The following is a 27,969-nucleotide window of genomic DNA, read 5'->3' as shown; positions in this document are numbered from 1 at the left end:
GAGACAGGAGGAGCCAGGAACCTCCAAGGCAAAGCAGATACTGCAAGGAGATGTGGACCAGGCCTAAGAAGGTATGGAAGGGAGGTTCTGGACACCTCACTAGTTATCTGAGATCCACGTCACATAGCATTCTCCTTTCTTGCTCATATGGAGATTTCTGGAAGCTTAAACTCGTAAATAGGAGTATGTACACGGATTCTTAGAAATGTTTTCTTAACCATGATCATAATAGGAGCACCCGCTTAGGCAGGGGGTTAGGTGAGCTGGGTACCTGCCAAGGGCAGTGCCTGGCTTGCAGCGACCCCCGAAGACGTGTTTGCTGTTCGTCATCAGCACTCCTGAGAATCTGTCTTCACCTCCAGTTCATTCTCCAGCTGGCTAGAGTGAGGAGTAGGTTTCCATTCTGGTCCCTAAAGGATGAGCAGTCAGTCGTTCTGAGGTGGTAAATTGTAATGACGATGGCCAAGTAGACAAAGGAAATTTCTGAACTTAGACTGAGAGAAACCCTTACTATGAATTTAAAGCTCACAGTGATTGTAATAAGACTTTATATACATATATATATATATTTATTTATTTATTTATTATTATTATTTCTTTGTGTGGTACGCGGGCCTCTCACTGCTGTGGCCTCTCCCGTTGCAGAGCACAGGCTCCGGAAGCGCAGGCTCAGCGGCCATGGCTCACGGGCCCAGCCGCTCCGTGGCACGTGGGATCTTCCCGGACCCGGGCACAAACCCGTGTCCCCTGCATCGGCAGGCGGACTCTCAACCACTGAGCCACCAGGGAAGCCCTAGACTTTATATATTTTATAAATTCATACGCAGCATTTTATTTTCTTAAGTGGTGATTTAATAATTTTGTTGATTAGGGAACACATTTTAGTTCAAAATCGAAAGGGCTGGTGGTGGAGGGTCCCCGCTGCTCCAGCCTCAGCTGTCTCTTGTTTCCCTTCTCCCTGTCTGTCCTCCCGGGGTTACCGGGTCCTTGTGCATGACCAGATTCTTTTCGTGAAGTTTCCTTTGCTGTCTGGATAGGTTTTGAATGAATGTTTTAAAAACTGAACGCTGAGCAGGTGATCCTTTCCCCGGGGTACATGGGTGATGGGGGGTGGGGGTCCAGGAGTTTCCAACTCAGTAAAGGGCCCTTGACAAGGCTGTTCATCTGGGCCACTCCCCCGCCGTCCTGCTCACTCTGCACAGGAGATGCCAGCCTCCTTGCTGCTTTGGGGATTCTGGGACCCAGACCAAGCTCTTTGCCAGGTGCTGCGTGATGAGTCCCCTCCCTCTGTTTGAACATCTTCTCAACATCATCTCCACCGAGGTGCCCCTTCCTCCCTTACCCTTCTGTGTTATTAACTGTGTCACTTAGCGCCTGCCTGGTGTGATCCTAGGCGTTAATGGCTCTACCTGTTTATGGCCTGTCTGCCTCTATTAGAAACAAGCACCATGAGAGCAGAGCGGGTAGGTTGCTGTATCCCCAGAGCCAGGAACAGCTCCTGGCTCAGAATAAGCCCTTGGTAAATATGGCTGAATGGATGAATAACATTTGGGGAAAAGCTGTTTTTTGGTTTTTTAAATCTCCTCTCCTTTCTCTGTCTAGTTGTCTGTCCCTCTGTCTCCTTCACATTCAAGGAGTTGAATGGAAGTTAACTCCTCGGTTACCATCCCTGATATCCGCAGGGCCCCTTGTTTTGTTTACTTGTGGATGCCTTTTTAATTCCCTTTCCTCAGTCTCATTTCCTCTCGTCCACCCACATAAGAAATCACTGGAAAGGTCATCCTCTTCTTTCTCTGTGTTTTTGTAGAACGTGTATTTTTGGTTTCAGTGCCTGCGTTTTTAATTTACGTAAATGGCACTGTGTCATATATCTCATTCTATTTTTGCTGTATTTCCTTTGCACCACGGTTGTGAGATTTATCTGTGTGCTTGTGTGCACGTCTAGGCCAATTGCTTTCAAAAATGTTTTAACTCTGTTTGGAACAGTTAAATGGGCTTATTTACCACAGGAGGAGTGAATGTGCATAGTAAAAGTAGAACTAGGAGAGGGCTTCCCTGCTGGCGCAGTGGTTGAGAGTCCACCTGCCAATGCAGGGGACGCGGGTTCGTGCCCTGGTCTGGGAAGATCCCACATGCCGCGGAGCGGCTGGGCCCGTGAGCCATGGCCGCTGAGCCTGTGCGTCCGGAGCCTGTGCTCCGCAGCGGGAGAGGCCACAACAGTGAGAGGCCCGTGTACTGCAAAAAAAAAAAAAAAAAAAAATAGAACTAGGAGAAAAACAAGTGAAACTAGGCAGGTGGGAGTCAAACTCTTCTGCACAAATTCAGAAGGATTGTGCTTTTGGGTAACAACTCGAACACGGGGGAGAAGCCACTGGCAGCTGAGCAAAATGGATGCTTTCAAAAAGCATCATTTTGAAAGTGCAAGGGAGGCCGAATTTGCACCAAAAGTTGATAATGGTACCAGAGTCACTGTTGTCATTACAAACATGTCAGATGTGTGCTGTCTTCCTTACGGTTTAGAGAGAGAGAAGCAGCTTAGGATTTCGTGCATGATTAGTGGTCTTCCTGCATACCTGACCCTGCTTTCCCCATATGTCCGTCAGTTCTTTAACCACCGCTTCTGCCTTGTGAGTTTTCAAAGAGCCAACCTTCTGGCTTAGTTTCAGAGCCTGACATCTTGAGAGGTGCAAATCCCACGTAATGATCAGGAGTAGGGAAGCTCTGCAAACGGCCAGGGTGCGCGCTCAGGTTCATCCCTGTTAGCTGCAAGAGGCACGTTGGGAGTTGTCTTGGCTCCTTGAACAAGGGAGAGTTAATTACAGAAAATGTCAGGCTCTTTAAAGGCTGTTTGTCACCTGGCTGCAGGGAGAGCAGTGGCCCTTCCAGAGCCAAGGAAGGAGGACCGTGGGTGTCAGGCCCCAGACTCTCTGCAGACGGAAACAATGAGCCTCAGGCTGTTGCCCGTGGACAGGAGGCAGACCCGTGGGGAATTCGTGTGCTCAAGGAAACACTGCAGATGGCAGATGGCGGGCAGGCCGGGAGGAGCTGGGGCTACATGAATTTGGAATGACTTTCTTTTTGTTGAAAAAAAAATGGGGCAAATCTTCCTGAGTTTTCCAAGGTCAGCCCAAAATTCTACAGGGGCTGGTTACCTATAGGTGGGAGGGCTGGAAAGGAGAGTAAATGGGAACAGTGATGGAGGTCTTTATTCTAATCAGGTCTCTTTAAGCTGTTTATTCAGAGCACAGGTAATTCAGATCCTCAGTAGACAGTCTCAGTTGACAGACACCCTTTTGCTACGGTTTTCCTTCTCATACTGTAAAGAGGTGGTGGGAAGACAGCTGTTACGCTAAAAGGCCTAGAATCTGCATTTTAATGAGTTCCCCAGGGGGCAGCGGGGGCAGTAAAAGCTGAGGAGGCCCGGGAGCTGGACCAGCAAGCAGCTCAGCCTGGCCGCTCACTGGCATCCTGAGCGGAGCTTTTCAAACTCGCCCAGATTCAGCCTCGCAGGTTTGCCTAGATCCTCCTCCACAGGTTTGCATTGTCTCTGCTCAGGTGTTCTTGGGGCCCAGGGTGTTGCTGTAGTTTTCAGAAGCTCCCCAGGTGGTTCCAGTACACAGTGACTGGGAGCCACTGCCCTAAACGTAAGGTCGGACACCTTAGCAGATGATCGCAGAGCAGAAACGCTGCCTGGCCAAGTGGACACAGCCCTCCGTAGGATTCGTCAAAGCCTAGCCCCTCAGATCCTGTGGCTCTTACTGGTTCGTTGGCGGGTTTTCAGAGATCGAGAGGGTGATGTGATGGGGAGCATTTAGGAGCACCACCTGCGGCCTGTGGAAGTGACCCCGGGGCTGGGGCATGGCTGAGCGGATCGCTGTGCTTGGCTGCCAGAGAAATAGTTCCAAGATGTAAGTCAGGTCACTGTACCCCATCCCCTCTCACCCACAAGGCGACCGCTCCCCAGGGCCCAGCCTTGTCTGACCACGTCTGCCAGGGCACCTCTCTGGCCGAGCTCGGGAAGCTCGTGCCTGCGCCTGGGCCTCCGTTTGTGCTGCTCTGCAGCCCGGTGCCTGGGTCTCCGCCCCGCACCCTGTAGGTCTCTGTGCCGCCCCTGCCCTCCATCTGCCAGGTCGCGGCCCTTGTGCTTTCCTCTCACGGCACCGCGTCCTCTGCCTCATCTCACGTCTTAGGTAGAGTCTTTGGTGGCTGCCGGTCCCCCCAGCAGCCTGCCAGCTCCACAGGACGAGGAGCGTGTGCGTGTTGGGGGGTGCTTTGGGGCTTGGTGCTGTGTCCCTGCGCCTGTTTTGTGGGATGAATGAGGACACCTTTTCGTGATGAGCTTGGTAATTGATCGTTTCTCGGTTAGTGTGTCCTTCAGAATGTATGCAGGTGCACGTCTCCTCGCGCACGCGCGCGCGTGTGTGTGTGTAAATGTATGCAGGTGCACGTCTCCTCGCGTGTGTGTGAATGTATGCAGGTGCACGTCTCCTCATGTGTGTGTGTGTGTGTGTGAATGTATGCAGGTGCACGTCTCGTGTGTGTGTGTGTGTGTGAATGTATGCAGGTGCACGTCTCCTCGCGTGTGTGTGAATGTATGCAGGTGCATGTCTCCTCGTGTGTGTGTGTGTGTGTGTGTGTGTGAATGTATGCAGGTGCACGTCTCCTCGTGTGTGTGTGTGTGTGTGAATGTATGCAGGTGCACGTCTCCTCGTGTGTGTGTGTGTGTGTGTGTGAATGTATGCAGGTGCACGTCTCCTCGTGTGTGTGTGTGTGTGAATGTATGCAGGTGCACGTCTCCTCGTGTGTGTGTGTGTGTGTGTGTGTGTGAATGTATGCAGGTGCGCGTCTCCTCGCGCGCGTGTGTGTGTGAATGTATGCAGGTGCACGTCTCCTCGCGCGTGTGTGTGAATGTATGCAGGTGCACGTCTCCTCGTGTGTGTGTGTGTGTGTGTGTGTGTGTCGGATGTCATAAGTGTAGAGATAGTGGCCCTGAGGGGTGGGGCATGTGGCGGGGGCCCGGGCTTCAGTCTCATTGGTTCTGGTCAGCATGGGACTTGGAGAGCAAGTCCTGGTTCGTCTAAATTTTTTTTTTTTTTTTTTTTTCCGTACGCGGGCCTCTCACTGTTGTGGCCTCTCCCGTTGCGGAGCACAGGCTCTGGACGCGCAGGCTCAGCAGCCATGGCTCACGGGCCCAGCCGCTCCGCGGCATGTGGGATCCTCCCGGACCGGGGCACGAACCCGTGTCCCCCGCATCGGCAGGCGGACTCTCAACCACTGCGCCACCAGGGAAGCCCTCGTCTAAATTTTTAACCAGCTTCTACCTTGACAGCTTCTTCACTTGAGTCTGTGTGTGATTTGTGAATTTTCTCATTATAGACCACGAGAAAAAAAAAGTTAAGTGCTTAAAAACGGTCCATCTCTCCACCCGGCTGTACCACCGCATGTGCCCCCTGGAAAACATAATAAGTAATGCAGTGTTTCCTCGCAGCCCGGGGGCAGCTCGCCTCCCCTCCCCCCAGTCCGCTCTGCCTTCATCTGGACTGGGAGGACCAGCCTCCCAAACCTTACTGCGTCTATGAGAGGAGCCGTATTTGATGTAGTGAAAGTGTCATCACCCAGATGGAGGGTATCTGGGGAGGGAGGGGAGCGGGGCCAGGCAGGGGCTCCAGCTCATCTGTAACCCTTTATTTCCTTTAAAAGACTCAAGTACGTACAGCAGAACTATTAGAACTGAGCATCTGAAAACAAGTATTTGTTATATTATTCTATGTTTTAAATATTAAATCATTTTAAAAACTGAATTAAAAACTAACTAGTGAAGACAGAGATGTATTTCATAAACACTCAGATACATATTGCCTGTCCATGCACCACATTCTTTCCTGGCTGGAAAAGTATTTACCATCCTTTGCCCCATTTTACAAAGTGGTAAGGAAACTGCTGTTGGTGGTGGTCAGGTAGGAAAAAAATTAAACAGCAGAAATAAAAACACCCGGGTCCGCACATGTAGGTGGTATTTTCTGTATTTTATTGGTTTTTATTATAAAATGGATATATGCTTTTTGCAATAACGTTTTTAAAATACAGAATTGCACGAAGTAAAAAATGACTCCACTCATCCTCAAGATTTTATTCTGTGCGTCACACACGTGTATGTGTGTGTGTTTGCGTGTATATATAATCACATACGTTCACATGTATATATATAATTCTTTTTAACTAATAGGATCATAATTCGATTCTGCAACTTGCCCTTTTTTGTTTACTGATGTATCTTGATACTTTGGAGCTATGTAATTGGCTTACCACCTTTCAGCGTTGTTTTATTTAAATTTTAGAAAAAATTTTTTTTGGACTGCAGCATTCTTTCTTTATCCCCTGGTCAGTAGGTTGTAGACATAGAACAGTAGTTGTATGTCTATTCAAAGGCATGTGAGTGCGTGACTTATAAAATAGAATTTTATTTTCAAGTAATAGTGAGGTCCTAGTAGCTTTGGGTTGTTTTCTAGTCTCAGTTATCGCATGTTAAATATATAAGCACTCACGTGGAGACTGGAAAAGTATTTTGAGGTTTAACGGGGGCCTCATACTTTAGAGAGTTTGGACCTTGGGGTGGAGCATTGAGCCAGGTGTCTTCTAAAGCACCTGCCAGCTCTCCTAAGTCTTCCCGGTCGTTTCTTGGTTGATGTCGTCATCCAGCAATAGCGAAGGTCATCTTGCGGTGCGCTGGGCACTGTGCTGGCCGGGGTGCTCCAGCACGAGCTCACATGCCACCAGGGGAAGCAGAAGATTCAGGCTGTGGTGGGTGCCGGGAAGGAAGTGAAACTAGGTGAGGATGGAGGGCAAACCAGGGTGGCCAGCAGGGAGGGCTGAGCCTGCCTTGTGCTGTGCAGCGGGGGGAGCAGGCCCTGCCTGGCGTTTACAGGGGCCCAGTGGTTGGTTGGTTGGTTGGTTGGCTGGTTGGTTGGTTTAGCTGCACCGCATGGCTTGCGGGATCTTAGTTCCTCGACCAGGGATTGAACCCGGACCCCGGCAGTGAAAGCGCCGAGTCCTAACCACTGGACCGCCAGGGGATTCCCTCCGGGGCCCAGTGGCTGGGAGAGCGCTTCACCCACTCCCCACCCCCTGCTACCCGAGCGCAGGCCCCCGCAGTGACCACCACAGGCTGTGTGGCCTGGGCAGGGACCGCAGCAGGGCACCGGGGTCACTGGCAGGCCTGGGTCTGGCCTGCATGCTGAGTGCTGGCCGTACGCTCTGCTCCCCGAGAGATGTTGGCGGGGGCTGGGGCTTATGCACGCGGAGCTTCCCAAATCTGCAGCCGCATCACAGTCCCCACGCGCCCTGGGCGCCGTCCCTGCCTGGCCCAGGCGGGCCGTGAAGGGGGTGAGAGGCGGGTGGGTGCCGTGCAGACGCCCCCTCCCCTGATCCCGATGCCGTGGCCGGGCTTGGAAGGGGAGAGGGCTCTCTGGATGTCTTAGCGCAGTAGGAGTTTAGCGGAAGTCACTTTAGAAGTGGAACTTTCTGGAGATAAAATTGCCGCCTGGAAGAAGCAGCAGCGGGCTGAATCATTATACGTTGCAGCCGAGGCGCTCTGGCAGCCTCTGTCTCACAGGGCCTCCTAGCGCACGGGTGGGTATGCAGGCGGCTGTTCTGTCCTAATCTAGTAGGGGGCCCAGAGAGCTATTCTGTGACTAACCCCCAGACGCCAACACGGAGAAGAAGGGACCAAATCCTGCCCCTGCCCCACCCCCGCTTCTGGGTGAAAGTAGCTGTTGCTTCCGACTTTACATGAAAACCCAGGGTTAGGAAGGCAGGTGGAGCTTCACGACCGTGCAGGTCTCACTTTCCAAGCAGCCCAGAGGTAGAAATCCTGCCCCTGAGCCGCCTGGCTTCCCGGAGGGCAGATGGTGGGAGCCGCATTTTCATGTCAGGCTGTTTATTCTTTGTCTTCCTACCTTTATCTGGAGGTGAACCAGCTTGGCGGGTGGACTCGAATTAGATCCCTTCAGGTGACTAGCTCCCATTGGAAAGATCGGATCCTTAAATCACAAAACCTCCCAAGTGCAGTGCCCAGCACCGGCCTGATGCCTGGGTGGCGCCCAGGGGCAGGAAGCCCGGAGGTCGGTAGGTTGAGCCAGGGCAAAGCTGAGTGCCGGTGCCCGGGGCTCTTCTGTGCCCTGCCCTGCAGGGTAAGGTGTCTGTGTAAGGGGGGCAGACCCCAGTGACTCCCCTGTGTCTGTGCTCACTCTGCCACGGCACAGTGTGAACCATAAGCCCCAGGCCGCTCGGCACCAGGGCCTCTTCCTTAGCCTCAGTCTTCCCGAGAACAGGTGCACAGACACAGATGCCTCTGGGCACGTTGTGGACCACCTGCCTGGAGCTTATCCGCTTTCTCTTTACCCACTCTCCAGCCCACACTGGTCCCTCCGCCCCTCTGTTAGAAAAGGCCTGAAGCCAGGCTTCCTCAGTGACTGGTGAGGATGGACCCCGCCAAGTATCCCCGTCTCGGAGGGCCCAGCTCAGCAGACTCAGCCCTGAGGGACCCTGTGCCCTCTGGGCCATCTGTGCCTCCCTTGTCTCTAGAAGAGAAAAGCTAGTAGCCTGGGCTGAGGGTCTGGCCTTTCTTTTCTTCTCCTCTTGGGCAGTTCACACTGTTAGGTTAATTTCTAGGTATGTGTCAGTCAAATAGGAAAGTCACCAAGGGTGCGGAGGGACCGACCGATTTCTGTTTATAGAGGGTCTGCTCCAGGCCAGGTGGTCCTTTTGGTGCAGTCTCTCATTTAATCCTCGTGACCATCCTGGAGGGAGGAGGGCCTTGTCTCAGGGACTGAAAGCCACAGCTTAGGGAGGGTAAGTGACTTGCTGAGTCCCAGAGCTAGCGAGCCGTGGGGCACTCCAGGGCTCTGCTTTGTGCCACGTGGCCCCAGGCGAGGCGTGGCAGAAGGGGACAGGGAGACAGGCCAGCTGCTTCAGGCAGTTAGAGCGGGAGCGGTGTCCCCCTCATTGGGTAGTGTTGCCAGATAGAATGCAGGACACCCAGGCAAATTGGGAATTCAGAGAAACAGCAAATAGCTTTCTAAAGCATAAATGTGTCCCACGCAGTACTGGGGACATAGTTATACTAAGTACTAAAAAATGATTTGCTTACCTGAAATTCGAACTTCACGGGGCACCCCGTGTTTTCATGTGTTTAATGTGGCAGCCCTACCAGGGGACCCCGGGAAACATGGTGCGCCTGCTGCGTGGAGGCCTGAGAATGCAGGTGCAGGTGTGGGCTGGACTGCGGGGGGAGAACCCCTTGCGGGAGGGAATCCAGGTCGCAGTGAGGGCCTCAGAGGCAAGGATCTGTCGCTGAGGCAGGAGGAAGGCCGACGCCCGGGCCCTCGTGAGCCCTGTCCACCAGGTGCACTCAGGCTCCGTCAGCGCACGCGCAACAGACCAGCTCCCTGCTGCCCAGGGGTGATGGACGGCCCGACAGCCGGCAGACACCACCCCAGCCCAGCGCGGTCTCTCTCCAAGTGGCTTGGTTTGGCTTCAGGAAGCCCCGTGTTAAAGGTGACACGAAGCACTTTTTTGTCTCTCTTGCAAAGAATCGAGTGCGACTTCCGGTTCTTCTGTGTCCCCTGCAGCAGAGTGTAACCGTGTGATCCGCTGAGGACCCAGGTGCCCCACGTCACTCCAGGGCAGCGATAGCCTGAGAAACGCCCAGCCCCGAGGTTCCGCACAGGCTCTGGCGGGCAAGTGGGCGGAGCCGGGACGCTCCGGGTTCGTTTCTCGGGTTTCAGAGATTCTCTACAGCTCAGTGGGCGTGGCCGCAGCTTGTCAGCGAGTCAGGATTTTAAACCCAGCCTGCTTGGAATCGCCTCAGGGTGGCGTCTGCCCCCTGAGGATTACCCAAAGGTCCGGCCCGCGGCAGGCCCCCTCCTGCCCCGGCTTCCAGGCCCTGGCAGGTGCCAGATGCCAGGGACACAGTAGCCTGGGTCAGAAAGAGTCAACAGGCACATCTGCAGAAGTGAAGTCTTATCACATGTTCCAAGACCAAACAGAAATGGCTCCTTTCCGGTAAAGTGTTTTAAATTTTACTTAATTATCAACTTGATAAGTTGCTATTAATTAAAAATATGATGTTAAGTTAAATAATAAGTCAAAACATCCTTGGTATCAATAGAAAATTTTTCAGGAATATTTGTATTGAGGCTATTAACTGAAATGGCCCATTCTTTTATTACCTTGTTTAATTGATTTATTTGTAAGCAGCATTTTGCTTGTGTTTTCCAGGAGGAAGCACTGAATGGCTGACATTTGACAACATGCACCACCAGTGGCTTCTGTTGGCCACATGCTTTTGGGTGATTTTCATGTTCATGGTGGCCAGCAAGTTCATCACACTGACCTTTAAGGACCCTGATGGTAGGTACACCTCCTCATGGAATGGATTTTGACAAATTCAGACCTTGCTGTGGTACTGTTCCTGGGTACCTGCTTGGATGAGTGACTCTGACCCAGAAGGGCCTCGGAGGTCATGGCGTCTAAATCCTTGATGTTGCAGAGGTTCGGGAGAGGAGGTGGACGGGGATGAAGGGGTCTTCCCCCTCGCAGGACACCAGCCCTGCTTGGTGTCGTTGAGAGATGCTGCGTATGTGCCCCGTGATGCTGCCTGCTGGTGGCCATGTGTTTGAAGGTCACCTTCAGTGCCCCGGAAGGAAGGTGGTCTAAATATACGTGTGTTGGGTTGTCCTCGAGGATTTTTTTTAACTCCCCTTGACCTGATGTGGGCGTTCAGATGAGGACATATTAAGAGCATGCAACCAAGCCTCAGAAGAGCTGCGTCTAGTTCATGCCCATGCCCTTTGCTTACCGGGGCCTTAGTATTTTTTCTGTGGAATGGGCATGCTCCCTGCTCTGACAGCTCCAAGCCCGACCTGGGCACCGTGAGGCCCTGTGAGTGACCTGTGAGGTGCTGGGCACGAGTGAGGAGCTGTGGGGACGGTCATCTTGAGCCCTGAGGCCACTCCTTCAGGGGCAGCATGAGGCAGGGCGCACGGGAGATGCTGAAAAGGCTCGTGAGCAGCCTTAGAGTGTCCTGGCGCCGCCATCCTGATAGGGAGGAAGTGCACAGCATCTTTATCCTGCACGAGGCTTGGCATGTCCGCCTGCAGGCGGTGGCCCTTGAGGAAGGGAAGTAGAAAAGGATCACACCAGTCTTTTGCTGATTTACGCCCGGGGGTGCACAGCCCGTGCCGTTTGTGTGGCCAGCGGGCTCCGGGCCCTGCTTATCCTGGAGAGCCGCCGGGGGTGTCCCCGGCTAGGCTGAGGCCGCCCAATGCCCCACACCCCCTGCTTCCATCCTCCCTGTAGAGGGGCAAGGTAGGAAGGCAGATCTGCAGGCAGAAGAGGGAGGTGCTGAAATAAGCCCCCAGGGTGGTTCTCAGCTCCGCAGTTTCAGGTCAGTAACGTTATCGGGGCCCAACTGGCTGTCATCTCAATCCTACCCTCATCTTCCAGGAGCCCAAGAGGCTTTCACAGCCCGGGGAAGGTGGAGTCACAGCTGCAGGCATCTGGGGTGGCCAAGAGCATCACGGGGTATCACGGCTAATCACGGTCACACTGGGAACCAGGGCCACTGTCAGGACAGCACAGACCAAGTCTGGGAAGGTGGTTGGAATCTGAGCTGCAGATCTCAGCCCAGCCATTTGCTGCGGGGCTGCTCCCCCCAACAGTTAACGTCACCGATAGTGGAGACCCCTTGTTAAGAGTTAGAGCAGTGGTTCTGGTCCCCAGGGCACTTTAAAATCGCATGGGGACTGTGTATACCTCCTGCTGCCCAGGCTCAGCAGAGACCAGGGGGCAGAATCTCTAGGCGGGGGGCCCAGGTGAGGACCGCCAGTGGGAACGTGGCTGGGAAACTGCACAAGAAACAAAGCTGCAGAGAACATGAAATGGTGTCACTGAGTCTACACATCTCACTTGTGATTCCTTTAGTGTCACCTCCTGGTAAGGGAGGCACTTGAAAGGCGAGCCATGAGGTTGAATTGTTTGTGGTTTATTTTATTTAAAAATGAGGAGTGTATGTAATGTATTTTATATTCCACCCAAAATAATTAAATAAGACGTGTGTCTCTGAGTTTGAATATGATCTAGCAGCAAGGCCTCTGAAGAGCACCTCGCATCTCAGGGGCATCTGATAAACGAGGTGTCGCTGCTGTGATGGGGCAGGTTTTATGCTGAGTGTTTTCAGAAAAGTGTGGGAGCTTGAGAAGGTTCGGGGAAGGGGAGCAGAAAGTGAATGGGTGGAAGGTGACCCTACAGAGAAGGCTGAGAGGCCTTAGGATGTTAAAACTGCAGAGAAGGTCTGCTGCTGCCCTAGGGGCGCCCACCAGGGTCTCACCAGTGGCTCCAGCCCCATGAGGCGCATGGTGGTCCTCGTGCCCTTGGGTGTCCCGCGTAGTTGCTGGGGTTCCGTGCATGGGAGCCTGGTGGCGGGCTGCTCCTGGAGGGAACGTGAGAGCCAGAGCTCACCAGCCAGCTCCCCTTTCCCCCTCGGGCAGCACGGAGGAGCTGGTCTTCAGTGGGGATGCAGCCCCGTGTCATGCTGTGGACTGAGAGTAAGGACCCTAACCCCTGAACACTAACCCCAAACCCTAAACCCTAACCCTAACCCTAACCCTTTGTTGCTGGGCTCAAACATAACCCAACCTTTCTCGACCACACAGATCTTATCTAACTGTCCCCAAGTCCCTGGCTGCGATCCTGAAGGCGGGTGTCTGCTGGCTGGGTTCGGGTGCAGAGAGCGAGCCCACATGCATGGTGTCTTGCTGGCCTGGGTGACTGAGCAGGGAGCGGGCCCCCCAGAAGCTCAGGCCTCGGGCCCCCCCTGTCTTGAGAGGCAGCTCAGCCCACCGTGGGTCTCGGGCTCCTACAGGAAGCCGGGGAGGCTGGTAAATGTGTGACCATGAGAGATTTCCCCGCGTGCTGGCGTTTATTTCACTCCCGTTCAGTGTCTGCTCTTGAGCCAGAAGCCCACTGCGAACTGTCATCACAAAGAAGCAGCTAACACACAGTGGTGTCCCGTGTGGGGAAGTTCCATCCCTGTAAAGTGGGCGGCAGACCCATGGCCTCAGCGTTCGGGGAGCTCCTTCCAGCTCTGTCCCCTGGGAAGTGGGCTCTGTTCCAGCATCCAGTTCTCACCTACCTGTTCTATTTTTTTTTTTTTTGCGGTATGCGGGCCTCTCACTGTCGTGGCCTCTCCCGTTGCGGAGCACAGGCTCCGCACGCGCAGGCCCAGTGGCCGTGGCTCACGGGCCCAGCCGCTCCGCGGCATGTGGGATCTTCCCGGACCGGGGCACGAACCCGCGTCCCCTGCATCGGCAGGCGGACTCTCAACCACTGCACCACCAGGGAAGCCCTCACCTACGTGTTCTTAATGAGTTCCCTACGACCCAGTGGGTAGGAAGAGCACATTTGTCTTGAGCTGCTGTTTAAAGCCGTGTGTGTGTGAGTGTGTGTGTGTGTGAGTGAGTGTGTGTGAGTGGTGGTCTCTCTTTGGCTCAGCAGTGAAGCCACAGTGAATCCTTCTTTAACAGATTTCAGTGTCGTTTTGAACTAGACTTTGTCATAGGGAAATAAATCCCATTCAGTGGTGGGAGTTTGATGGCGTGGTGTGTTGAGACTTGAACACAGAATTGACATCCGTGTGAATCTGGTGTGTATGCGTAGACACTGATTTTCTTCCTAATCTTGTGCCTCAGCTCAGCTGCCAGCCCCTTAAGGTCAAAACCTGTGATGCGATGTCTGCACGCCCCCTGCCCAGCGTGTGATACAGTGGTGACCCTGGGCAGCTGGACACACAGAGGTCAGGGAGCTGAGAGGATGCTAGCCTGTCTAGAAAAACAAAGCAGTACTGCACGTGGCAAATTTAAAGACATTTTGTAAAACAAATATAATGATGTCTCTAAGGAAAGCGAGCTCACATTATGAAGACAGCTGATGGTACCTATTGATCAGGATCCTTGGGCCTGAAGCTGGCGTCTCGCCCCTGGGGTTCAGGGTGGGGTAGGGATCTGCCCTTTGGTCACAGTGGCGACAGCAGCACCCGCTGAAAATACATGGTTGTCAGCAAAGCAGTGGGAAAGCAGAACCAACATAAGGTGTGCTGTCGGTTTTATTTGAATCTAGTTGAATTGGGTTTGAGGGGAGTTGGGGAGCAAATACCAGGATGTTCAAGGTAAAAAAAAAAAACAGTTAAAAATTGGCGGACGAATAGCCGACATGTGTGGCTGGAAGGTGAGCTGTCCCTCAGCTACCAGAGCCCGTTCTGGATGCTTCTGAGTGTGTGGAATAGGCGCTTTTCAAAAATTCACTGTTAAGTCAGTTGTTTGGAATTCACGCTACGTTGTCCATCTAATATGTCATTAAGGAAGCTTAGGTTTCTGGGGACCCGTGCGGCCGGTGGAAGTGCTGAGCGTCGCTGTGCTGGTCAGAGATGTTGGCACATGAGGTGACCAGATGGGAGTGGAAGGTGCCATTTCCCTGAGCACGTTGGCACTCGCAGGTGAGGCTGCAGAGGAGGAGGAGGTTGGACGCTGGCCTCGTGGCCCTCGGGGTGCATTCCGGAGCCTTGGGGCCAAGGGTGCTGCTGCCCTGTCTGTCTTCACGCGGTCCGTGGTGCCTCCTGTCCTCATGGCAGGTGCAGAGCAGCTCCTGTGCGCACCTGTGGTTAGGGCTGCATTTCAACTCAAACACAGGGAAAAGGAGAAAAGATTTCCGTGGATTCATAGAGGTGTGTGGCCGAGATTTCTATTGGAGTCGGAGAGCTCAGAGGCATGAGAGGTGGGAGGTGGGTTATTATTATTGACGGGGCTCTGGGAGGATGGGTTTCTCCCCTCTGCACTGAGAGGACGTCAGGGTGGGGCTCGTTCATGGTGGGGCTGGCTGGGGAGCGGGGGTCTTTAACAGCCAGACTGAAGGCGGGGAGGCTGCAGGAGAGCCTGCAAAGTGCAGGTAGTAATGACCCAAGAGGAGTTGGTTTTGATGTTTTTAACAAAGTGAAATATGCCTTTGCTTATGCTTTTTTATGCTAATTTCTGTGCTTTTCTTTGATAACTACTTTTTTATTCAAATAATGTTTCCAGGCTTTGCAAAACTTTGAAAGCAATGTTTCTTTGATTGTAGAGATCTGACAGTTACCTTGAAATTCTACCCGAAGGTTTTCCCCCAAATCAGTTTGTTGTAAACGATTACTCTGGTGTAGCGTTCTGTAAGACTCCTCTAGTCTGATTTCAGTTCCCATAAATTTCAAAAATAATGTGTGAGCACTAACTTGACTGCTGACTTGGCATTTTTTTCCTAATTAAACTTTTAATTTTGAGATCGTTGTAGAGTCACGTGCAGTTGTACGAGAGTCCGATGTACCCTTTCCTCTTTTGCCCCCGTGTGACACGTTGCAAAACCACAGTGCAGAGTCACAAGAAGGGTGTTGGCAAGGATGCAGTCACGAGGCACAACGTCTCCACCACCACCGGGATCCCTCCGGTTGCCCTTCTGTAGCCACACCCACCACCCTTTCCCCACCCCCACCCCTGCCCCCTCCCCCCTTGACAACCACTAATCTGTTCTCCTCTCCACCATTTTGTCCTTTCAAGAATGTTTTATATGGTATATGACCTTTGGGGATTGGCCTTTTAAGTTCAACATGGTCACCTGGAGATGCATCCAATTTACTGTGTGTATCAATAGTTTGTTCCTTTTTAGTGCTGAGTAGTATTCCATGGCATGGATGTACCAGTGTTTGATAACCATTCACCTGTTGAAGGATAGCTGAGTTGTTTCAGTTTGAGGCTATTATAGATAAAACTGCTGTGAACATTCGTGTATAGGTTTTTGTGACATAATTTTTCATTTCTCTGGGATAAATGCCCAGGAATGCAATTGCTGGGTCATATTGTAGTTGAATGCTTAATTTTTGAAGAAACTGCTTCTTCTGGAGTTTCTGAGAGCTGCTGTACCATTTTATATTCCCACCAACCATGTGTTAGTGATTCCTTTTTCTGCCTCCTCACTAGCATTGGGAGTTTTTGGAGTCTGTTTCAGGCATTTTGATAGGTGTGCAGTGGTATCTCACTGTGGTCTTAATTTGCATTTGCCTGATGACTAATGACGTTGAACATCTTCTCATATGTTCCTTTTCCACCTCTAGATCCTCTTTGGTGAAATGTCTGTTCCTGTTTCGCTCATTTTCTAATGGGATTGTTTGCGTTGTTTTTTTTTTTACTGTTGAGATTTAAGAGCTCTTTACATATTCTAGATATGCCAGTCCTTGGTCAGACGTGTGGTTTGCAGATAGTTTCTCCCAGTCTGTAGCTTGTCTTTCCATCCTCATCATAGGGTCTTTGCCGAGCAAAGGTTTTAAATTTTGATGAGATTCAGTTTATCAGTTTTTCCAAGATTTACTCCTATGCTCTTTAAGAAGTTATATAGTTTTTTGTTTCACATTTAAGTGCTAATCCCGAATAAAGGGTGAGGTTTAGGGAAAGGCTCCTTCTTTGTCTGGGGGCGTCCAGTTGCTCGGGTACCATTTGTTGAAAAGATGCTGCCCCACCGCATTGCTTTTGCACCTTGTCAGCTATCACTTGGGTGTGTTTGTGTGGGTCTCTTCCTGGGGCCTCTGGGCTGTGGCACTGATCGGAGTGTCTGCCCCTCCATGGGAAGACGTTTTAACCTCTCTATGTCTCCTAGCCTACAGCGCCAAGCAGGAGTTTCTGTTCCTGACCGCCGCGCCCGACGCGGGGAGGTCGCTGAGAGAGACGCACTTCCCTGAGGAGCTGAAGGTGGGCACGGCCAGGCCGCGGCACTGACCCCGCTACCCATTCTTCCTTGGCGTATCCCTCTCACCTGCTCACCCCTGTGGCCCCCGCGGGTTCCGCATCACGGGGAACAGCCTCCCCTCCCTCCCTGCCCTCATCAGCTGGTCTCCACTTGCTGTCGCGCTCAGCTTTGGAGTCGCTGCTTCTGCACCTTTCCGCTGGCTTTTAGCGTCTGGCCGGGGGAGTCCCGGTCGGTGGGCCTTGTGCCTCGTGGGTGCTCTGAAGTGTTGACTGTGTTGAGTTCCCGCCCAGCCGAGAATGAGCTTTGTGCTGGGTGGATTGGGGATGTTGGGCGAGTCGGGAGGAAACCAGGGGAAAAGGTCTCTGCCCCCGAATCCTGGGAATCCTGGAACTTTGGAGTTACGGGGCAGCTAGTCCAGCCTCCGGGCGGTGTGGATGAGAGAACCGAGGGTAGGAAGAAAGCTAATCACCCAGGGTCACGGGGGGTTAGCAGCAGGGCCCAGGGCCGCTGACCCCTCCCCGTGCTCACCTTCCTTGACACTCTGACTCCAATTTCTCCCCAGGCTCCTTTTGCACGTAAATTCCTAATCGTCCCCCAGCCAAGGTGAGGGGCGCACTCCTGAGACCCCTTTCTCCCCCTGCTGGCCCCTGTGCCGGGTCTGGATGGAAGGTTCAGGTTGCCCTCGTGCAGGAAGAAATGAGGTGAGGAGAGCCAGCTCTAAAGATGTTTATCAGCCCAGAATTAAACTCAGAGAAGGGACAGTCCTGCCCATGAGCTGCACGTAAGGTCAACAGAAAGAATCCAGCAAAGTCTGGACAGCACACCCCTGGGTTTCTGGCATCACAGCCTTCACCCCGCAGTTCACGCGGATCTTCTCACCTGGTCTCGTGACTCCTCAGAGCAGAACCAGTGCTGATGCGCTCCATCACCTGCTCACAGCAGCCAAACCACTGGTACCACTGACCTGACGGCCAGGCAGAGCCCCTCTCCTCACCTGAAGCCGCATGTCAGAGAAACGTAATGGTGTGCTCAGCCCTGAGGAAGTGGAATAACGGTGCCTGCCTTTTTAAAACCCACACTCAATGACCTAAGGTGTTTTCTTAAATTAATAAACCAGATACACCAACGTACCAGGTTATCTTCAAAACAGCCACCGCCTGTGTAGACAGCAGGTTCTTAGGTCCAGGCCACATACTTACACTCAGGTCACATGGAGGGAGAGCGAGGGGGCAGAAGCTGGCCTTCCCTCAGATCGCTGAACGGAGGATATCCTGCCGTTGCCATTATGCCATCAGCACAGCGACAGGCAGGCAGCCCACCCGCCCCCGCGGTTTGTCCAAGCTGAGCATGAGGGGACAGGGTCAGCCGTCTCTGGCTGCACTGTGGTCCAGCGCATCCACGCAGCCTGAACCCCGGGCCGCGGCGCTGACTCACGCCCTCCGTCCTGCTGCTTCTGTGGCGACAGCCCCCAGGCTCCGGCCTCCGTGAGTTAATGCCCGGCACACCCCGTTCTGCTAAAGAAGCCCTTGTGCCCGTTTTATCTCCGTTCCCTGCAGCTGACCGGGAATATGCTGGCGGGAGGGCAGCTCGTTCAACCCTTGGTCTATATGCAACGCCTGGAGCTCGTCAGAAACGTGTGCAGGGAGGACACCTTGAGGAACCTCTCACACACCGCCGTCTCCAAGTTTGTCCTCGACCGGATATTCGTCTGTGACAAGCACGAGATTCTCTTCTGCCAGACGCCCAAAGTGGGCAACACCCAGTGGAAGAAAGTGCTGATCGTGCTGAACGGTGCGTCCTCGCTGGACCTCAGGGTCTGCAGGGAGGGTGGCCGGGGCCAGGGCGGGGGAGTGGGGGAGGGTGGCCGAGAGAGGAGCCCGGGACGGGCCGGTGACTCACAGACAGCGTGCTGGCGTTTTTCCTGTTCGTGTCCACCTTGGAAGTTGGCGGGGTTCACCCAGGCGCTCCCCACCCACGGTCAGGGCCTCCTGGCTCCCCTATCTCTGCCTGCCCGGTTGGTCCCGTTGCCTCTCTTCAGAGTCCCTGCATTGATTCTTGCGAGTCACTCACTCTGTCCTGGGAGGTCAGGGCTCCACGCTGACTGGGCCATCCAGCAGCTGTCCTCATGGCTGCCCTCCTGTGCTGAGAAGGAACCACACCCAGACACTGGTGGGTCTGGGGGCCTCCCCACCTGCAGTCGTCCCCATCTTACACTGAGCATCCGTATTCGGAGGTTTAATCCGCCTGCTTCAGGAAGTCTGCTGTTCACTCGGGAACAAATCAGATCATTGGAGAGTGCCCCTCATGCACCACAGGCTTTGACTCCTCACCACTCTTTTCAGACACTGTGTTTGTTTAAACTCCAGTTACTCTGAATTGACCCAAGATAATTATGGGCTCTGCTAAATGCAGCTTCAAAAGAAACATAGTTCCAGTAGACAGCCGTGTGACTCCTGGATCAGGAATCAGACCTCGGAGCCCCATGGGACATGGCCCCGGGCTCTCCGTCCCGCGGCCCCCCAGGCCTGCTGCTGCTCTCAGAGGTGGTGTCGGAGTTGGGTGTCATTCGGCCTCTTCCCTGGTTCGTTGGGGAAGAAAAGGGAGACACCCGCCTCATCTTCTTCTTATAATCAGTGCACTTCTTGAGTAATCAGGCAGTACGTTGGATTTTTGACATCGGAGAATGAGCTTACAAATCAGATTTAAAGCAACAAACGTACAAAAGTCTTACAGATTTGCTACCACTGTGTGACGCATCAGACTTTGAAGAAGAAGAACCCGTTGATGCGGGCGGGATAGAAACGGGAGCGGTTTGCCAGGCCATGTGATAGGAGAAGGACAGTCCCGGGGCTGCCTTCAGCTGTCCGTAAATGCACCTGCGTGGCGACAGGTACCAGAGCAGATCCAGGTGCAGATCCTCAGAGCTGGTTCCTCTGTTGGCCCCGTGAGAGCAGATGTGCATCTTGCTTGTTTTGTAGCCATCCGTCCACTGTACTTATTAGCACAGGGTTCTGGATCGGGGCTTAAATATTCTGAGGAGGCTGTGATCACTGCTTAGATGGCCCAACAGAGATCCTTCCCCGCCAGACTCTGAGTTTAACATGGCAAGGTTAACACAAAGATGCACATGAAGGGTTGCAGAGGCTTGGCTAGCACCCCAGCACAATGATGCTTTATTTCCATTTGTCTAAGTTGAGAAAAGAGTGAAGCACCTGCCCAGCCCTCCAACCCTAGGATGGGCCCCCCGGGTTCCACTCTGCAGCCTGGACCAGGAGCTGTGGCTCTCGGCCCTGCCCTGCCTTCTCCTCAGACACCCCGTGTCCTCCTCTGAGCCGTGCTTCGAACATATCATATCACTCGCACAGCATCAGCCTGACTTGTCCAGCACCAAACTTCTTGGCCACTGCCAGTCTGGGATGCTGTGAGGTTACCTAGGAACCTCTTAGGCCTGGGTGATGTCATGCTGGGAGTGATGGGCCCGAGCTGCGGGCATGGATCAGCAGTGTGTTGTTGTGTTGTTTTTATTAAAATTAATTTTTATTGGAGTACAGTTGCTTTACAATGTTGTGTTAGTTTCTACTGTACAGCAAAATGAATTAGCTGTACGTATACATGTATCCCCTCTGTTTTGGATTTCCTTCCCATTTAGGTCACCACAGAGCACTGAGTACAGTTCCCTGTGCTATACAGCAGGTTCTCATTAGTTACCTATTTTATACTTAGTATCAATAGTGTCTGTATGTCAATCCCAGTCTCCCAGTTCATCCCACCCACCCCCGCTTTCCCCCTTGGTGTCCATACATTTGATCTCTACCTCTGTGTCTCTATTTCTGCTGGCTGTGGGTTTCATGGTCCCAGTTCTCTGGCAGTTTCCCCCAGTTCCAGAGCAGAGTCAGTATTGCAGGTTTTGGGCATTCTGCTTGCAGGCACTGATCTTTCTTTTGTGGCAGATTGAACCCGATTTAGGTGCTCGTTGCTGTAGCCGTTGCTCCCTCCCTCTCCCTCCTCCTAACTCGTCTGTTTCCTCCAGATGGCCTGTGGATCACCAGAAGCTTTTCTTCACTCTCATCCTGCCCGCAGAAGCAGTTGAAATTCAAAGACCTAAACGTGGATACTGGGATGGCCCATGGGGAACGCGGGCCCGGGCTTCGAGACGGGCATCTGTCTTTAAAGGCAGCATCCCCAACATGCCCTCTCCCTGTTTGCCTCCCAGGAGCCTTTCCTTCCATCGAAGAGATCCCTGAAAGCGTGGTGCACGACCACGAGAAGAACGGCCTCCCGCGTCTCTCTTCCTTCAGCGAGGCAGAAATTCAGAAGCGGTAGGAGCAGGGGAGGGGGATGCCGATAAAACCCCGCAGGCTCGGCTCTGTACTTGCCGTGTTTCCCAGATGGCTCCAAGAGCTACTGGTTTGCGTTGGTGAGAGGCAGCCGGGCATACGCCCAGCGTTCAGCGCATTTAAATTCACGTCTTTGTGAGAATTTCTGAATGTCTTCTCCACCCCAACCTTCATGCGGCTATTAAAATGAAGGTTGCGTAACTGTCTTATAGAAATGAGTGGTCGTTTTTGTTCGGCTCTGATTTTGTTAAGTTTTATGGATTTCTTACTGAACATGACCTTCATTTCATAAGAAAGGGATTTGGGTTACAGGGAAACCCCACTTCATTTTTCATTTTCTCCCAAGGTGTTATGCCTGCCTTCGCGGCAGCTACCCCTGGGGGGGTGGCGGGATCGGCTGGACCCAGCAGAGGTGGAGAGAGACAGGCCTCACCAACCACGGCAAGGAGGGAGACCGGCATCGGGAAAGTTCCTTAGCTGATTGGACAGTTGTCTTGACAGCTGTGGTATGGCCCCGTAGAACAAGGTTTAAAAGGAACAGGTACATAATACGCCAGTCAGTGTCAGGGCACCGAATGATCTTTCACCTCCCTTGCTTTTCAGCTACTTGATTTTCATTGCTTCCAGTATTGGTTACTCACTCTTGCCAATGTGTACAGCCTTAGAAGGCAGGTGTCAAATGCCAGGTCAGAGACCCTCCTGGGGGAGGGCGGTCCTGTCATCTCCCTCAGCAGCGATCCTGCGGGGCTTTTGTGAGAGTAGACACGCTGAGACCTGCAGCGCTGAGAGGGTCTCTGGCCTGGATGAGCGCACGGAATCACAGTAGTGTCGTCATTGCTCTGTCACTGTCAGTACAGGCCCTTTACGGGGGTACCCCTGCGCCGCCACCCCCCCACTGGCAGCTCCCCCAGACCCCCTTCCGCCAGCTGGAGACTGGAGCCTCACTCTGCCTTTCCTCTTCCCCCCCTACTCTGCCCCCCATTTTCCTTCCCCTGGAAATTTTGAATTGAGTTTTTAAAGACGTACCCTTAGAGTCATTCTCAGGCCTCAGCTGTTCCTAACTCAGTCAGGGTTCCTGCCCTTAACGGTTTTCTGCACAGGAACAAAACTTTCAAACATTCCTGAAGTTTCAAACTACTCAAGTGAAACAAAACATGGGTTAAATAGATGTCTTCACAGCAGCCCCGGGGGTGATGAGTACTGTGGTCTTGGACAGTTAAGGTCTCTGAGCCTCCATTTCCTCAGCCTGTAAAATGGGTTCATAACAGGATCTGCTTCCAAGGGTGGCTGTGCGGATTGAGTAAGAGCCACATGCAGTGCGCTTGGCACAGGGCTCAGCCTGGTGGCTGCCACTGCTCCAGCCATCACACTTCACTCTTCCTCACAACCCCCAGCCAGCACCACCAGCAGCATCAGGTTAACTTCTTCATCTTCATTTTTTTCCCTTAGCTTGAAGACATACTTCAAGTTTTTTATCGTAAGAGATCCCTTCGAGAGACTGATTTCTGCGTTTAAGGATAAGTTTGTTCACAACCCCCGCTTTGAGCCTTGGTACAGGCACGAGATTGCCCCTGGCATCATCAGGAAGTACAGGAGGAACCGAACGGAGACCAGGGGCATCCAGTTTGAGGACTTTGTGCGCTACCTGGGTGATCCGAACCATAGGTGGCTGGACCTTCAGTTTGGGGACCACATCATCCACTGGGTGACATACGTGGAACTGTGCGCACCCTGCGAGATCAAGTACAGCGTCATCGGTCACCACGAGACCCTGGAGGACGATGCCCCATACATCTTGAAAGAGGCTGGCATAGACCACCTGGTGTCTTACCCCACCATCCCCCCGGGCATCACCGCGTATAACAGAACCAAAGTCGAGCACTACTTTCTGGGTATCAGCAAACGAGACATCCGGCGCCTCTATGCACGTTTTGAAGGGGACTTTAAACTCTTTGGGTATCAGAAGCCAGATTTTTTGCTAAACTAGTGTGTAGGACTGTGAGTTCAAGTATCTTTGTTAGACCAGAGGCTAACCAGCTGGAGATCTGGGCACAGAAATGACACTTTGCTCTGTCACACTCCCCCGAACACTCCTCAGTTCCCGTGGACCTGGGTGTGCCTTGGCCAGTGAAGCTGGACCCTGACCATTATGGCCTAGTTTGGACAGAAGGTGCACGGCGGGCCCTGCCTCCCTCGTCCACCCCAGCCCCAGTGCCATGGGGCCTTTGCTCTCCTCAGTGGGGAAAGAGACTAAACATTTGCAGTCGAACAGACGGGAGGAAAAATCATACAGCCTCGAGTCACCTCCCTCGGTTGTCAGACACCTGCAGCGCCCGCAGACGGTGGGGCGGTCATGCCTGTACCCAGGGGACTGTAGACATGGGGCCCAGCGCTTTCAGGAGAGATGGAAGAGCCAGTGGTCTGCACACATCCCAGGGGCCGAGATAGGGTCAAATCTGAGTAATTACACCTCTGGGTTTCATCTTGGCGCCACTATAGTCACAGAGGCAGACCCGTCTTTCCACGACTGTTCTGTTCCTGAGAAGTTCAGGGATGACTCGAGGGCACTCTCCGGGAGTCCATCTATTCAGAATACATGCCTGTGTGCTGCTGGGCCACATTTCCAGACCTCTGCCTGCCAAGTGATGATCTCATTCAGCCCAAGAGATCCAGTTTTGCAAAGTGAGGGGAGTGTACATGTTTCCCACCTGAGAAAGGGAACGTCTCTGGGGACCTTTAAGGGAGCCTGGGAAGAGGCAGAGCTGGCCGGGTGCTGGAGCTCAGGCTGCCCTGGGCTTGGGCACGTCCACCCTGGTGACTGTCTGCCTCTCGTCTCTGATGGTCCCGTGTGGATGGGCACGGGGAGGGGGGTCTCCACCTGCCTCCCCCAAGGCCAGGCCCTCCTGGGGGCCAGCGGCAAACACGGGCAACATGCCAGTATTGCCCAGTCAGTGCAGCTTACACATTTCAGTCTCCTTTCGTCTCAGCAAAATGCGCACCACTGGACCCATTTCTGATGATGCCGTCATCCTGGACTGTAAGTTGGATAATCAAGTTCACCAGCAATAAACTCCTGGGCCGAGGCAGCCGCAGTAACGCACCTTCCAGGCGCTGAGGAGCAGGCCACGGCTACCATTTCAGGTGCCGTCCGACAGCGAGGTCCCTCGAGGTACGGGAGAGTTTCCCTGCGAAAAGTCCCAAGCGTCCAGGCTGCACAGGGCCCAGGAGCCCAGCTTTTCCTCCAGGCAGCCTCCACCGTCCCTTGCTCAGTGTGGCTTCCTGAGTTTGTAAATGTGGAAGTAACATGAAATTAAAACAAAACACGTGCCAACCTGACGTGGGCCGCGGTTCCAGGTCAGGTGCTGTGTGGACGCGACGTCCCCGAGGCCTGGCGATGGTGAGGGGCACGCGGGCCTGCGTGATGGCTGCGGGCGAGCCGGCGGTGGAGGAGAGGCGCTCGTGTGCCTGCCCGCCACGCCGGTGATGGGCAGCCAGCGTGGCGGCCCGTCACCCTCTGCTGACACGCGGAGGCTGCAGGATCAGTCATTCTTCTATCATGTTTTAGCAGAGGCTTGTTGAAATCGTTCCGCACCTGATGCAGGAGTGTCTCTGTGGGGTGGAGCGAAGCTCATTCCCAGGGGAGACACCTGGCGGGGCAGGGGGAGGAGGAGATGGCAGCTAGAGAGGGCGACCCCGCAGGGAATGTGCAGGTGAGCACTCAGAAGTAGCATCAGCCTGATTCAAAAAGAAACAGGAGAAGCAACTCTGCCTCCAAGAAGCGGTCTTAAGGCAGGGAGGGCAGTTCCTGAATTTGCAAGTTTAATAATATTAGGTTGACTTAATAGGCTTGTGTCTTAGATGGCTTTTCTCTTACTGGATTTCTTCTCACACATTTTAGTTTCATGGGTCTTATGTTGGAAACTGTCAACAGTGAGATGCGCAGAGCCAAGGTGAGATTTGGTTTCCCTAGAGGCTGAGTGCACGCAGAGATGGCAGATCCCCACATGCCGGGGCCCAGGTGGCTCTGTTTGGGGGGGCGGGGAAGGGCGGGGAGGGGTCCCGGGAGAAAGAATCACCGACCGGGGACACGGTCCCAGAGGGTTACTGGGGGATGTTGGTTTCCCAACCGCTCACCCTCTACCCCTCACCACACCCCACCCCCACTTCCCCACTCAACCCCAGCTTAGCGCATTTAACTGGAACCTGCAGAAGCAGGGAACAGAAAGCGGGACGAGAAGGGGAAAACGATTGAGATGCAGCCGAACTTTGGACGAAGAGCCTCGCCACCTCTTTGATGAAATGTAAATTGTTCTAGGTACTGCTGATGAAAGATTAAATCCATCGATCTAAGAAGGAAATGGAAAATTTTATTTGAGACAAATTGAGGATTATAACCCGGGAACAGCCTCTCAGAAAACTCTTGAGAGCTATTCTGCCCATTAGAAGTCAGAGCACAGTTAACATAAATTTTTGGAGACAAAGGGTTATACATTAAATGATGGACTGTTGACAGTTTACACAATCCAGATCTTCAGGTACAAAGTGGTGGGTCCTTGTGACCCTTTGAAGATTAAGAAAGAACGTTATCTTTTAAGGAGTTGTCTTGTTGGTTCTAGGGGAATGTTGCTGTTTATGGCTGAGCAGGTGTTTCTGCCGATTGGGAGGTTTGGTCAATGCCTAATGCAGAGACACAATGCACGGTAGAGGGTAGAGAAGAGGCCAAAGGGCAGAGAAGATTTTTTTACATTTAAGTTTTTCTTGTCTTGCCATAAAATGTGTTATTTCACAGTACCTCTTCCAAGCCCCTGGGACACGCCAGGCGCTGCATCCATCAGGGTTATGGGGTTCAGAGCTGAGCAGAGCTGCGAGCTTGCAGCGTAGTAGAGGCCGCCAAGTGCTGAACAGGGCCGCCCAGGCCTGGGGGTGGCAGGTACACAGGAAGGACTGGGGAGTTACATGTTTGTTTCCTTGCCCTCAAGCCAATCTCCCTGTCAGTTTATTAGCAGTCATCTTGAAGCTGTCTAAAACAAGACTTGGACAGCAACATCACATCCATCATCTGTATTGTCCTCAAAACTGAGTTGACCTGGTAAGTCTTAACAGGCCTTTTTCAGTCTTATTTCCTGTTGTCTGTAATCTGTAAACTCTCAATTGTTGTAACACTGCAAGGACCCAAAATTCTGGACTTTTCCTTTGTGCTTGCCAATTTCAACTAGCCAGTCCTCTCTCTCCACCCCTCTCTCTCTCTCTCTCTCTCTCTCTCTCTCTCTCTCTCTCTCTCTGTCCCTCCCTCCCTCAGAAAGTAGAGAGGAACAGTCAATACATGCTTGCACTTTGCCTCTTTCCCTCCATTTTCCCCAACAGTCTTTCTGTTTTCTCTTTATCACTCATATTGTCGCAGGTAAGTTTCACTCCATACTGCACTGCAGCGTCACGAGTCTCAATCTTTCCAGCCCACGATATCTGTTTTTTAGCCACGCAGCTCCTAACCAGTGAATATGAAATTTGAAAATGACAAATTTTAGATTTTTGTAACTGCAGCTCCACTATCAGGATAACGGTTTCTTTGTTAGATAGGGTAGCATCAGCTGCCCTGACAAACAAAAACCAAGGTTTCAGTGATTAAAGACAATAAAATGATTATGTCTTGCACACATAACAATCCAGTGGTCTGTTCCTCGTAGGCAGGGAATCTTCCATCTTGTGGCTCCATTATACCCAAAGGTCACATGGTCCTCTGCTTGCAGGAGAAGGGTAGGAGGAGGGAGGACCACTGGGGCATTATTATGAGCCAGTTGTAGCATTGGGACACATGTCTTTCACTGCGTCCTTGAGGCACACAGCAATTTCACGGGAGCTGGGAAATATAATTCCTGCCTTGACAGACATTTCCTGGTGACAACTCCCAAATTCGTGGTGAATGTTGACAAATCCATAATAATCCGTATGGAAGCATAGTGCTTTACCATTTACAAAGCATTTTAATGTAAATAATGACGTGAAGTAGGCCTGAAAGGTTTATGATCACTATATCGTAAAGGGAGAAATAGCTTCAGAGAAGTTGACTTACTCAAGGTTGTACAGCTAGACTTCCGGTTTCAGGCCCAGTGTGTAAAAAGGGCTTGGAAGTTGTCGTTCCTATTGTTACAACAAGAAAAACTCTGAGAAAACTGAAAATAAACACCTTTCCTTAATACTCGTCAGAGAATCATGAGATGGGTGAATACGGAGATTCTCAGCTGAGATCAACTTACCTGTAGCAGAAACCACCAGAGCCGTGGACCGGTAGGATCACTTACGTGGTAATCCTGACAAATTGCTGGAGGTTGAGTGTGAGCTACCAGGCATTCTTATGATGAAGAGTCAAGAAAAATCTCCTCCTGGCTCTGCAGATAGAGGAGAAAGGTAACCATTTTGAACTATGCCCAGAGCACCCTCCGTAACAAAGGGCTACTAGCTAGTGAAAGACTTCACCAGAGCCTTATCCCACGTAGGAGATGGGCATTTACCCAATTCCAGCCCCCTCAAGCCTTCCTGTCTCACCTCAGGGGTAAAAAAAAAAAACAGCTAAGAAACACCTGTAAAGGTGACAGCCTGGAGACACAGGCCCACTAAAAGACTGAGGTTTAAAGCTACAATTGTAGAATGCCACCCCCTCCCCACGCCCTGCCTCTACAGCACCAGAAATCAAATACAATGACTCTGAGTTACAGCTGGGAGAGCTGCAAGGCACAGACTCTGTTTAAGGAGTAGTTCCTAGGGAAGCCCAGGGACAAGAGAGGAGGTAGCAGCAAGGACCCTGGAGGAA

At 52.6% G+C, this 27,969-nt stretch overlaps 1 protein-coding gene across 3 annotated transcripts; it reads left to right on the top strand.

Moving 5' to 3' along the window:
* Positions 1-27,505, top strand: CHST10 (carbohydrate sulfotransferase 10). Of its 3 annotated transcripts, XR_014297789.1 has the most exons (8): positions 1-71; positions 10,279-10,410; positions 16,735-16,826; positions 18,381-18,615; positions 21,038-21,143; positions 22,611-25,476; positions 26,165-26,250; positions 27,366-27,505. XR_014297789.1 is itself a non-coding variant. In XM_082672089.1 (6 exons), the coding sequence occupies exons 2-6, from the start codon at positions 10,311-10,313 to the stop codon at positions 23,146-23,148; spliced, it is 1,071 nt and encodes a 356-aa protein (XP_082528215.1). In that variant the 5' UTR covers positions 1-71; positions 10,279-10,310; the 3' UTR covers positions 23,149-25,674. The 3 variants fall into 3 exon arrangements, 1 of the variants encoding a protein (XP_082528215.1); XM_082672089.1 differs by lacking the exons at positions 26,165-26,250; positions 27,366-27,505 and having other exon boundaries at positions 22,611-25,674; XR_014297790.1 differs by lacking the exons at positions 1-71; positions 10,279-10,410; positions 16,735-16,826 and adding an exon at positions 17,433-17,525.
* Positions 27,506-27,969: the final 464 nt, after the last annotated feature.

Source organism: Grampus griseus (assembly GCF_964374135.1).
Source record: "Grampus griseus genome assembly, chromosome: 15".
In the NCBI taxonomy this organism is placed as follows: Eukaryota; Metazoa; Chordata; class Mammalia; order Artiodactyla; family Delphinidae; genus Grampus; species Grampus griseus.
Note: the sequence above shows the minus strand (reverse complement) of the source record. Positions and strands in the feature narration are given on the sequence as shown.